This window comes from Quercus lobata, chromosome 2 (genome assembly GCF_001633185.2).
Source record: "Quercus lobata isolate SW786 chromosome 2, ValleyOak3.0 Primary Assembly, whole genome shotgun sequence".
In the NCBI taxonomy this organism is placed as follows: Eukaryota; Viridiplantae; Streptophyta; class Magnoliopsida; order Fagales; family Fagaceae; genus Quercus; species Quercus lobata.
In genome coordinates this window covers 53,033,556-53,046,902 of record NC_044905.1, presented here as the reverse complement: position 1 = coordinate 53,046,902, position 13,347 = coordinate 53,033,556, and the positions used below count along the sequence as shown (strand labels likewise).

At 36.2% G+C, this 13,347-nt stretch overlaps 1 protein-coding gene across 1 annotated transcript; it reads right to left on the bottom strand.

The window, feature by feature from the left end:
- Positions 1-3,693: 3,693 nt before the first annotated feature.
- Positions 3,694-12,757, bottom strand: LOC115975836 (protein CROWDED NUCLEI 1). Its single transcript, XM_031096850.1, has 8 exons — positions 12,102-12,757; positions 9,727-9,936; positions 8,866-9,119; positions 8,491-8,761; positions 8,329-8,412; positions 5,676-7,792; positions 4,827-4,995; positions 3,694-4,317 (listed from the first exon to the last, which is right to left on the bottom strand). The coding sequence occupies exons 1-8, from the start codon at positions 12,324-12,326 to the stop codon at positions 4,078-4,080; spliced, it is 3,570 nt and encodes a 1,189-aa protein (XP_030952710.1). The 5' UTR covers positions 12,327-12,757; the 3' UTR covers positions 3,694-4,077.
- Between the last annotated feature and the right edge of the window lie 590 nt (positions 12,758-13,347).

Genomic DNA, 13,347 nt, shown 5'->3' with positions numbered 1-13,347 from the left:
AAACCATATCCCACATCTACTAAATGGGCTCAAATTGGGTTTGGTGTGGGATATGTGCCAAATATTTAGCATTTGGCACATATCCCACATCTACTGTGGGTGCTCTAAGTTGGTTGAAAAAATGATGAAATTAGCTTTGGTTGGAAAAAAAAAAAGTGAAATTGAAATTGAAATTTTAAATGTATTTTTATACAAGTGGAACACCTCTTCTCTACTCCCCTCCAAAGTCCAAACCCCCTCATCTCCCTCCCCTCCTTAAAAAAAATCCAAACAAGGTCAGTGGTAAACTTTTTCAATTAATTAAATCCTAATCCTCCATTTCCCACTAATCGCCTTTACCCGAACAAGTTGTTAGAGTTCTATCCAATTAACTATTTTCGCACTTGTATAGGGGTATGTGTACAATTTTATGAATGTGATTCAACAAAAATACCTATATTCAAATTAATTATTTCTTTCTTCCTTCATATCACGAGGAGATATCTAATGAGATAGTTTCATAAAACTTCTGTCTCAAGGCATATAGAACTCACAAGTGTTTTTCATAATTGTTGATAAGATTTATTATAAATAGAATAATATTTTTTTACATGATTTACCATTAATACCACTTTATTATGTATCTATCATAACAAATTATGTTACAGTTTTGAAGAATATTGTATCCTAAGTTATTGAACAAAAAATGGTTAAATTATTGTCTGAAGTGTCTTTAAAGGTTATCAAGAGCGGACACTATAGATTGAAACTCTCTCTAAAAGAAGAGTAATGTTAGAAGTGTCTGTGAAGATTTAGTCTTGGTGTTGGCCTTGGCTTGGCATGGGCAAAGAGCTATCATTTCTAAACTGTACGTTCTTGAAGTGCTCCTAGTGCTCTCTTTCAAGAAACCAAACCCCGTTAAAAAAATTATAAAATAAATAAATAAATAAAAACCTTACGTACGCTATTATAGTATTATTTGGACAAAAAGTGAACATACCCTTAAAAGAACATGATTCCAAGACTTATTATATCAGTTTCACTTTTTCCTCTCTACATACCTGTGAACTTCGATGTTAGAACGTTGATGTCTCTTTAGACTTTAGTTTTATGGAGCTTTCGCTCAGTATTCCTGAGCTGGGATAGGGTATGAAGTGGAGTCCAAATAAACTAGGCCATTTTTTTTATAGGAAATAAGTTATTTAATCTTAACGCTCCGTTTGTAAAATATTTTAGGTAAAACATTTTCAAGTGTTTGGATTGTCCTAAACTCTTGAAAATCCAAGTACAAATCAGCCACCACAAACCACCACTTGATGCAAGCATAGACCAACACCGGATGTAAGCACAAACCACCACCAACAGTACCAAATCCAGATTCCAGATTAGGAAGAAGGATAATGAAAAAAAGCCATCATTGCTACTGCCACCAAAACCCAACGCTTCAAATCACCGCAATAGCCACCCACACCACCACAACAATGAGAAGAAGAAAAAAAATCCAAGATCAATGATACACCCACCCCAATCGGCCACCATCAACACTAGAACCCACCCCCAACGCACCACCATTGAACCGATGAACCATCGATCACCCAACACCGTACCCAGCCACCAAACTCAAAACTAAACCCAGCAACGCCATACCCAGCCGCCAAAACCCAACACCGGAACCCACCTAACAAACTCAAAACTAAACCCAGCAACGCCATACCCAGCCACCAAAACCCAAAACCAAACCCACTACCGACGACCCACCTATCCAAATCTGAGAGATGCGGCCTGAAAGAAATGGACTGCCAGAGAGATCAACGTTGACTGCCTCACCACTCACCAGTAGGAGTCCCAATGGACTGCTGAAAAGAAAAGAAGAGAGAGGACGGAGAACTTCAGAGTAAGAAGGGATAGTAGTCGTGGGAGAGGGAGAGCAAAAATTGAGAGGGACTAAAGACTGAGGATGTTGAAGAATCGGGTAAGAGGGAGGAGAGCAAACGTAAAATATTTTACCAAAAATTTAAGTGTAAAATATTTTACACAAATTTGCCTGGGTTGATTTAATTGACCGAAAATATTTTATTTTTATCTAAATATTTTACTACAAAATAAACACCGTAAAATGGAAAAATATTTTCCTGAAAATATTTTACATCAAAATAAACAGAGCGTTAAATGTCAAATAATCTAAAATGCAAATTACAATTTTTTAATTTGTCTAAAATTCATTTCAGTTCTTTAACTTTACTTTTGTTTAATTGAATTTTCCTAAGTTTCAAATTTATTCCATTCCGGCATTTTATCCAATTCCATTAAAAAATTATCGTTGCAGGGGGACGAGAATCGAAAGCCGTTAATACAGAAAATAAGGGCATTTCTAAGGAGGAAAACTTCACAAAGAGGACTTATTTAACTAATAAGGAGTTCGAGATGTTGCCGTTGATGAAGATGCCGAGAGCTCCTACTTAACCTCAGAAGGCTGAAATCAGGAATGAAGGGAGCATGGTGCAAACCCAAGGGGACAAAGGTAACTTGGTATTGAACAAGGAAGAGAAGAAAAATGAAAGACAAGACAGTCATCCCCTCCGCATTAAATGCACTGCAACCACTTAACTGGTCACATTAATGAGGAAATGGCCATAAACAATATTCCTCACAACTCATGTTCTGGTGTAAAAACTTTCTAGCAAGGTCTTGATGGGACAAGTATCAAGAAAGTCTAATCACAATCCTCCAAATATAAGATTCAGATGCATTCTTGCTAAGTTATATAAAGCCAAGAAGCACTTGGATCATCCAAGTGCTTCTTCCTCCAATTGTACCTTCTTCCTCAAACTGAACCCGAGGGCGAACACTTAGCCAATTTTCAAGCTATTTCCAATTGAATGTTACCTCTTCACATATGGTTTGTGGTATGACTTTCATCTCGTTACATAACGGATACTTAAAGGTTGATCTTGCATCCTATCTCTAAAAATTAATTGTGTGAACGAACAATAACTGGATTAAAACAAACCTTAGTTATCTAATCTATTTTTCACCCCCCACAATTGTCAAGTTTGCAATTAACTAATAATAATAAAAAAAATCACATAAAATATCTATAAAATATTTATTTTAGATTTTTTTCCATTTGAGAAAAATATTTTTTTTAAAGGCATTTTTTTAAAGAAATTAAACAGAATGACTAAATTAAATAAATTTGAAACTTAGATGACTCAATTGAACAAAGATAAAGTTAAATAGCTGAAATGAATTTCAATCAAACTTAAATAGTGTGATTGGCATTTTTAGCCTAAATGTTAATATAGTTTTATAATAATAGATGGAAAGTTAAGATTAAGTATCTTAACTAAGAAGGTAAATTTACAAAAATAAATGCAGTATAGAATGACCCTTTTAATTAACAGATTCTTGAATAAAAAATAAAAAAATAAAAAGTAATTGCATTAATGGATTTAAAAAATGATCAGGTGAGAATACGGCCCATGAATTTACATAGTAAAACTTGTTAGCAAACTTCTCAAGGCAGCAATTGTGGTCAACCCTTGAGTACTAGAAGTATGATGCTGATCAAAATTCATATCCCTGGGGCAACTCACTACTCATTTAACCTACATACATTGCTTGATTATCTTGCCTTCCATCAAGCCTCAACAACATACATAGCAAAAGCACCTTTTTAACACAAGACCAAGCACACGCATATGAGAGAGAGAGTTGAGACCACTGGGTTCAAACAATCATTCCAGAGCTAAATGAAGAGATACAAAGCATTTGATACAAACAATTGGTAAGGGTGGCAGCTGAGAGTCCAGTGTTAAATCTGCACTGGGTTACTACTAATCAAAATATCTAGGTTTATCATTAAAAAAATAAAACAACCCCCATACTCTTAATCCTAAAAATAAAAATCAAAGAGGGCAGAGAAAAACTCATTCCCTGACCTGAATACTTCTGAATACTTCCAGGGCTTCTAACTACATTTGAATTGTTAATTCACACTACTACACATCAGGAAACTCCTACCAGCATATCTAAAAAGGTAGATGCAGTAGAGGCCATCCAAAGCGACCACTATATGGCAAACAGCATTGAGCATCATTATGTTGTGAAGAATGTCCAGAGCTTCTTTCCTATTGAGACTTCACCAGGATGTTCAGACCCTTCTTCATCCTCTTCATCTTCCCCATCCACATTAGCATCTTCACCATGGGACCTGTACTCATCTACATCACCGTACTCTTCTGGAGTCTCATTCACCTCTTCACTCATGATCGTGTTCTCAACCAAATTGCTTGTAATATCGGCAATGCCAACCTGAGAGTCTGCAGCTCTCTTGGACTGTCACAAAATTTATAAACATCAAGTCAGAGAAATCAGTTCAGAAAAATTTCAGGAGCCATCAGCAACTGGAGGACTGCTCGAATGAGTGTTCCATAATCAGTTAAAACAAGGATGGCTATAACAGTTGTACTTTGGCAAAATAGTAACAGCTTAGTCAAATAAAACAGCAAAAACATGCACATCACAAATTAAAATCATTAAGAAATGTATATTCTTTAATCTTCATTAAATAATTCTTACATTCTCCGAAAATCAGAAACACACACATACAGAGGGAGAGAAAAGCTTTTAAACTTTAGCTTTGAAATTTATGTTATTTTAAGTCCTAGTAGAAATCAAAATAAAACCCTAAATTTTCAATAAAAAAATGGAATTCTACAAAGAAATTGATTTGAACAAGGAGAAAAAAGGACCAAAAACAAGATCGCACACATATGTGCAGATACAGTATTACAACAAATCAAATGGGATATAGAAGAAACCCAAATTCTTTATAATTCCCTTACCCGCAAAAAGTGAGAGCTTCCACCATTCTCACTTGCAGCTCCAGTCGAAAGTGCAGGAGCAGCTTTGGAGTGAAGAATTGTCTCACCTGTTGCTCTAACAACATCTGTCTCTTCCTTGTTTTCTTTGCTAAGTTCAGGCATGGCTCTGGCAGCTGTGACAGTAGCTTTACTGAAAGGCATTATGGTAAAGTCGGTAGTTAGTTGCTTGACATGCCACAGATGAACAAGGCATCTTCCTACATCAATTAATTGTAATATATTTTTTCTTCCTTTTTTGGGTTATGTCTCTAAAATTAAAAACTCTCATCTTTAATTCCCCCCGCTTAACTTCCAAAACTTTGAATACGCAGCCTCCAAGAGCCTAGATGGGCTACAACACCAAATAATCCCACAAAAAAGAGCATCCCTCCCTTCTTCCTTTTTTGGGATGGAAATAGACAACAGTTTTCAAAATTAGAGAAATGTTATGTCCACAACATTTTTACAACAAATCTTAAATGGCAAATTGTCATTGGCTGTTATGGGTGAACAAAAAAGTTATTTAAGTTGTGGATTTAAATTAGGACCAATAACAACTTCCACCTATGATTTGTTGTGAAAGTATTGTCAAAATGTTGTAAACGTAGCACTCCTCTCAAAATTATTATCTAGTTGTGAGTTCAATAACCAATATTCAGCAGTCTAAAAATAATTTATTAATTTACACCACCTTCAACTGAACAAAGTTTTTTTCCTTTGGGAAAATATGTCTAACTATGCATGGCATGGCACATGCCCCCCCCCCCCCCTTTCTTCTCTTTCTTAAAGCAAGTTATTACCATTACTTAAGTCATGGATGTAGGAACTTACGTTTTGGGTCTCCGAAGATTATATCGTTTTTCACCAGGAGCTAGCACAGCTGTAGTAATTTTCTGCCGCCTTGTCCTGCGTTGGCCTGCCACAATACTATCAGAACGTCCTTCACTATCATCACCATCATGCTCACTACCCATGTTTTGAGATGTTTGAGCATGGTTCCGCTTCCGTCCATTTCTTGGTAGTCTTTGACCACCTAGACTAGAATCATCACGACTTTCAGCATTATCATAGGCAGAATCCTCAGCATTCCCATTTGGATAATCTTTCTCATTTTCTTCTAAAGCTTCCCCAAGTATAGCCTTTGCATCTTTGACAACTGCCTTCACAGAGCGCGTCCTATAAACTCTAGGCCTCCCTCTTCTGCGAGGTTTGTGCTGATCACCATTCAAATCAGATGGCTGGGAATCATCAGCAACTTCAGGTGCCTTACTGTTGATGTTGCTTTGATCATCAGCTGATGGATCTTGGCTGACTTCTATCTCTCTGATGCTGTTGTCAGATTGGATTCTCTGGACATCAAAAGAATCAGTTGCAACACCAAGAGATATCTCTGCCTGATTTTCAGTGCTAGATACTCTCTTGGAAGGTTCTTCCATATCAACGTTCTGGCAAGACAAATGTGCCTCCAAATTTTGAACAGCAGTAGACTCAATATTCTTGATCGGGGAAAATTTGAAAATCTTGGTGGTGCATTTGCGTAGCCAAGATATGGTTCCACCAGAAACTGGAGATCTTAAGCCAACTCCAACAGGAGATATCTCACTGTTTTGATTCTCAGAAGCAGCAACATTTCCATGACCACCTTCATTGGCGTGAATATCATCGAGTCTTGACAGAGGAATAACATCTTCATTCTCAATTTCAGCTAAAGACTGCAGATCAGAAAGCTCATACTCAGAGATAATTTGAGCACAGTTCTCGCAACCCTTGAGTTTTTCAACAAATGAAATGAAGCGTCGTCTCTCGTTAACAAATTGGTCCCGCTGGTCTTTCAACTTCCTCCTGAGGTTATCAAGCACATCGATGTCTTTTCTCATTTCCACTTGATGCCTTTCAAGATGCTTTCTATTTTCATCAGCTTCTTGTCTTTCTTTTTCTATTTTAGCTCTTTGAAGCTTTATTCCTTCCATTTCTCTTCTAGCTACTTCTCTTAAGTAATTAATATTTTCTAATTCTCTTTCTCTTTCTTCCTGAAATAACCTCTCCCTCTCACGCAAATCTTTTTCCTTGTACTCTAACTGGTTCTGCAAATCAGTCTCAAGTTCTCTTTTTCGCAACTCAAAATCATGAAGCATTTGGCTTCTATCACTATCAGCTTTTTCAGCAATTGCTAACTTATCATGCTCCATTTGAGCTGTAAAAGATTCTTTGGAAAATTTAAGATCTTCTAGCTCCCTTTGTATGTACTCCTGTGTTGCCAACTTCTCATTTTTTAGCTTTTCTTCTTCAGAGTGTTTCAGTTTTTCCATTTCTTCCTTCTGATCAGTCAATTTTTTCAGATCTTTCTCAATCTCAGCTCTTTTCTCATCCAGTTCTTCCCACTCTCTCTCAAAACTCTCCTTTTGTAACTTCAGATCTTCAGCTTCCTTAAGAATAAGTTCTTTCTGAAGCCGGCAGTTTTCTATTTCCTGTTTTAATTCTGACTGCAAACGAACAAATTCCAGCCTCTCTTCTTCACTTACTTTAAGCTGATCCTTCTCTTCAGCTATCTTCAATAGCTCTTCATCATTGTGAGCCCTTATCTTCTCAACTTCATCCTTAAGACTAAGCAAATCTTCTTTATCAGAAAGCATTTGCTTCTTCTCATTCTCTAAATTCTTTTCCTCAGACCTCAAGGACTTTTCCCTTTCCTTCAGATCTTTCAATTTTAATTCATGATCCTTCTCTTTCTCCCTAAGCTTCTCCCATCTCTTTTCTAAAGTCTGCTCTCTCTTTGCTACTTTCTGCTCCATGTGATTAATTTCAGCCTCCCTCTTCTCCACTTCAACAACCTTGTTTTTCAGATCATCATCCACAGATTTTCTCTTTTGATCGATTTCCAAATCAAATTCACTCTTCTTTGCATCTAGAATAGCATTATGTTCATCAAGAAGCTTTTGAATCTCAGTCTGTGGATGTTGCACAAAACAAACCAAAATAAAAATATCAGGGGCACAATTTTGAATGATTGCAATAAAATTCCAATTTGGTGTAGCAAAAGTATAATGTTTGGTAGACTATTTTCCTGATGCTGCAGACCTATTATTTAAAAGTTTTTCCTTGTAATAAGTGCATTAAAACAAAGAAATCAGGGTCAGGGAAAAAAGAAAAGAAAAGAGAAGAAATATATCTAGAACTAGGGAAAAAAAAAACTCCCCCCATCTCCCCCAACAAAAAAAATGTATCACCTCAAAGAATTTCCTTTAAACAAAACAAGAGTAAAGGCACCTCCTTGATATAGCATACTTTCTCCAATTACCGGACCAGTTTCACCCCAAAACTACAGATTATACTGGTGCAAACACAAACTAGATAGAGCATGCAAATAACAAGACACCCGCTAATTAAATGCCAAATGAAGATGACCAACGTAATAAATACACTAAACATGAGAAATCTTTCTCAAAAGAATCTTCTATTAAAAGAATAAGGTACAAGAACTCACCCTTTCTCTAGCATTGAGCTTTTCTTCTAATGCAAGTAACTCTTTCTCTTTCGTCTCTAAGTTTAATCTCACAACATCAAATTCCTGCCCAAAGTAAACTGACATGTTAATACATAAATCAATTAAAATTTTAACAATGGCTCGGCATGGTGAAATACTTGCCTTCTCTTTTAAAGTAAGATTTGCAAGCCTACTGCTTATATCTTCTTCTTTCTTTTGCAAACTGATGTTAGTTGCTTCAATCTTCTTTTGTGCCTCTTCAAGGTCCTTTTCTTTCTGCTTGAAAATCCTATCATTCTCATTTGCCCTCTCCTCTCTTTGGTTAAGGATTCTTTGACCCTTAGCTAACCTATCCTCTCCCTCTTGCAACTTTCTTTCCCATTCTCGCAAGTCCTCTCTTTGCTTAGAAAAAGTAGAGTCATAACCTTCTCGCCTGCCAAAAAGAGGAAATGACTTAATTAAGTTAGAACAAACTGAAAACCCACTCAAGAGCCAATAGATCCAAGAACAAGCAAAGGTCAAAAGCATAAAGCATACTCAGAGATGAAGGATAAGCGATCCCTTCGAAGTACAGCTTCTCGAGCCTCCAAATCCTGTGATTTTCTCTCAATTTCTGAACTTTTTCTGCTCACCTCAGCAAGCTTAGCATCAGCAGCACGCAACTTTGCCTCTACCTCAAAAGATTTCTCCTCAATGCTAGTGACTAAAGCACTTGCTTCAGCCAACTTAGAATCAGCAGTGAACTTGATTTCAGCATTTTCTGAACGCATGTCACGCAAAGCCTTCTCCAGCTGGGAAAAAAAATCTCCAAACATTAGGAAACATCACTTTGTATTTTGTTTTCTAGCTAATAAAATTTAATTGCATCATGACCAACAACCTCTGAGCTTTAAACTTAGCATTTTAGATAACAAGCTGGGTTCAGGATACATATTGCTTTGTCAACAAGAAATTATATTTAAAGAATTAAAAATGTATTTTTAGCATAAAACTATCTGCTAAGTGATGATATGGCTGGATAAAAAATAAACTATTCATGCTTATACCATTAAAACTATGAGTATAAAATGTAACAGAAAATGCTTATTGTTTCACAAAACAGGAGCAAGACAAACCAAATGAGATGCTTCTTGTTTTTAAATATTTTCTTTTAGTAATGAACAGATTTAACAAGAGAGAGAGAAATAAAAAGCAGAATATCCTTATAAAGACCTGAAGAAAATATTTGGGGATTGGATTTTTACGTATGAAGAGGGGAGGTGAGTAGTAATCCATATTGATAGGTAGCAATATGGCATCTCTTGAAGAAAAAAAAAATTCCAGTTATTTAGTGATGATATTGATAGGTAGCAATGATAAGAAATTTATCTATTAGAGGGAGAAAAAAAAAGAACATACATCAAGCACACACTCCTTCTCCACCCCTAAGGCCTTTCTCAAATTTTCTTCTCGACTCTCAACTTCAGATATTGCAATTAAATGGGAAGATTGCTCTTGTTTAAGGGCATCTTTTGCTTCTGCCAAGGCTTGCCTAAGTTCTTCATACTTAGAAGTCCAATCCTTTTTCTCAATCAAGAGAAGCCCCATATTATACTGGTATTCAAAAAGCTGTCCAAAACATCAAAAATAAATAAATAAATAACGTAAGAGTAAAGCATTATATTTATTGTAACAAATGAAACGTTAAAGACAATATAACTGATAATTTGCAAAATAAAACAATTAAAAAAACTACAGTGACATAATCATTAATAGGCAAGTGATTAGGAAGGCCATAATGGTATTTGGTAATGAATATGGATTGCTAACAATCAACTCAAATACGCTTTAATCCCAACAAAAGTACAGTGGCTCTGTGAATCATCACAAACTTTGAGGGAGCCCAAATGTATTCACAAGAATTGCTGACAATGTAGTGAATATTTGATACTGTACCCTAAAACAGCAAAGCTTTATGTAAGAACAGGAAGAGAAGGAGGAGTGAGAGGGTGAGAGTGCAACTGGCAAAAAAATTGTTTGGTTCAAAACATCTCTTGACCACCTACCAGCCTAAATATGTTTATAAATAGGGTGTCCAGACAGTTTAGAGGGTAGATGCAGAAGCTCCAGATGTAGAATTAAAACACCAACTTCACATAATCTTCAACTTTTTGGTCAAGCGCACGTTTGGTACAGTGTAATTTTTGGAGCAATAAATGATGTACTACTTAAAATGGGGTATTTAAAAGAAGTTGTACTTTATAAAGCCGTATTATAAAGAAGCACAGTTTTTAACCACCCTCCCAAATGGGTACTAACTGTGAACCCAAAAAATAAAAATAAAAAAAGCTTGGCCACAAAAAAGTCATAAAAGCGTTCTGATGTGGCTATTGTTCAAATTCCTAATGTGAGTACCTAATACACCACCATATGAGGCAAATCATATATCCTACATAATATCCAGGTATTAATATGATGGCAATAACATAGATACAGTACAAAGGTGTGCTTAGCCAATGCAGTAGATCTATAGGACACATTCATTAAAAAGTAGATCATATCGGACACGCTTACTTTACTATGCAAGAAGCCAAGAAGTTATTTCTTCAACTACGCCAGTGTTATGATCAATACACACACACACACACACAAAAATAGCTGTATTCTTTTTCTTTCATTGTTTTTTAAAAAAAAAGTTCATTAATTCCAAATTTCATGTAAAATTTATTTTCAGTTTCAAAGCTTTCATTTTTGAACAGTGCAGCATTTACCAGTTCTGGATCATCTTAAACCCAACCAGTATTGGCGAACCCAGCAACACCATAAACTACAGTAGCATTAACGACTTTAAGAGAACAGTGGATTATAAGTCCAAATCTTCAGTCATCCAGATTGTGAGCTCATAATTTTTTTTTTTTTTTAACATCGAAAATAACTCATAATTTTTTTTGCTTCAAAGACCATATAGAATATGTGGTAATTACACACTTTAGGACCCATGATACAGAGAATACAAAAGAATTGGTTGCACAGCACAAACAAGGCTAATAAATGGTAATGCCTCTATCACATAATACAACAGGGACAGGCTCATCAAAAAACCCATAAATATTGCTTAATCAAGACCTTGAAGCAAAAATGCAATTTTTAATTTCAAAACTTTTTATTTTATTTCCAACCAGTTACATTTAACATCAAGTTCAAATTGCGAGACTCTTCTGTTTACTCTCGACAGTAAGCTTCACACAAGTTAACCATGTAAAGGGCTAAGGGCTAAAGGCAAAGAACAATACCCATTTCCTACTTTTTTCTATTCTCTCACTGTGTAACTGTCACTCCTCCTATTTGGCCCCAAGACTTCACTTTTCCCTACCTTTCAAGCCCACATTCTTACTGTACAGCCTTTGCGCGCACACACAAAAAACCATAAACACAGAAACAAGATAACATACTTGGGACCTAAAAGGGTAAAAATTTTCATAAATTGGGCAATCTCGGTCACAAACAACTACCACACACACTGATAAATCACAGTATAACCGTTAAAAACAGTTTTAACTCAACAAGACCTTGATAAAGAAACTGTCTTTTTGTACTAAAATATAACTTAAAAAGACTCAAATCATAATAACAACAATCCAAATTCCATAAACACCCAATTAAGCAAAAGTTTTTTTTTTTTGTTTTTTTTGAAAACCCAATTAAGCAAAAAAGTTAAAAGCAACAAAAACCCACCAAAAATAGCACAAGCACAAGCACAAAAACACCGAGAAAAAAATTGAACCTCCACAAACCTCAATTTCAAGCTTGGAAACCTTCTCGGCCAATAATTCAGGGTCTCCGGCAGCGTCAACCAAGATATTTCCCCCATTCTCCAAATTCGGCGTCGTTTCGACAAAAGCAACAGTCTTTCCTTTCCCAGCGTCAACAGAATTCGGATTCTGACCCGACCCGAGAACAGACTTCCGGGGCGTGAGAGAAGACCAACCCGACCACGCCTTCTTCTGTGGCGTAAACATCACGGTAGCAAATTCTTTCCACTATTAAACCCTCACCAATTCCCCGAATTACAGATCCTCATATCAAACTTCAACAACAACAACAACAAAAAAAAACGAAACCCTAATTGAAACAGAAACGAACTAGATCACCGTTCTTTTTTTGAATTCCAAGTCTTGAAAACGACGTCGTAGCGAAACCAACACTCAATTTCTTTTTTCTCTCTCTCTCTCTCTCTATCTATCTATAACTGACTCTCTCTCTCTTTCTCTCTCACTTTCTTAATTGTTTTGGTGTGGTGGGAGAGAGTGTAATAACTAATAACAGTAACCCTAGGGTACGGGCGGACGTGAACGGAAATCCCAAATTCCGGCGAATTGTGGATTTCAAATCCGATAACGTCTCTCCAAATCCAAACACTTTTTTTTTCACTCTTTTTTTTGAGCCAACCTTTTGTGATGATGACTATAACGTTCTTTTATTTTTTATTTATTTATTTATTAATTATTAATGGGTCCGACAGGAGTTGCCTATGTTTAAATTACTATACTGGCCTTTGGATGTTTATATTGGGAGTAGTTTTGGAGGGGTATTTTGGGGATTTTGGGGGGTGGCTTTTTTTGGTTTGGAACGTGGGGGTTTTGGTTGGATGACAAAAATGGCCTCGTTTGGTAAAGGCGGTTGTGAGAGAGGAAGAGTAAATTTGGGGGTGAGTAGGGGTAGAAGAGTAAATGGGGTGGAGTTAATGGGAGTTCCCGAGAATATAACCTATGTGGAAACTGGAAATGCCACGGTGTCAAGGAGCTGTTTAAAGTTGGGATGGAGCCGGTTTTTTAATTAATTTATTTAATTTAATTATTGATGTGAGGATGGAGGCGATTTGGTCTTGAAGATAAGCATCTTTTGTCCCGTGTGGCTTCGTGGCCCATCATTATAGACTAAACTCTCTCTCTCTCTAAAGAGTGAGAGCTTGAAGTTGAAGTGTAGTGTAGGCAACTTGGGGTACCAAAGGGAGCCGATTTGATCATGGGTTAAATTCTT

Bases quoted from the DNA above. Each gene is read 5' to 3' on its own strand.
- LOC115975836 (XM_031096850.1), bottom strand. From the start codon at position 12,326: ATGTTTACGCCACAGAAGAAGGCGTGGTCGGGTTGGTCTTCTCTCACG. The intron at 9,120-9,726 runs GTATGTTCTTTT...TTTTTTTCCCAG, and splicing joins AGAAGGAGTGTGTGCTTGAT to CTGGAGAAGGCTTTGCGTGA. The intron at 7,793-8,328 runs GTGAGTTCTTGT...CAACATCCACAG, and splicing joins AGCTCAATGCTAGAGAAAGG to ACTGAGATTCAAAAGCTTCT.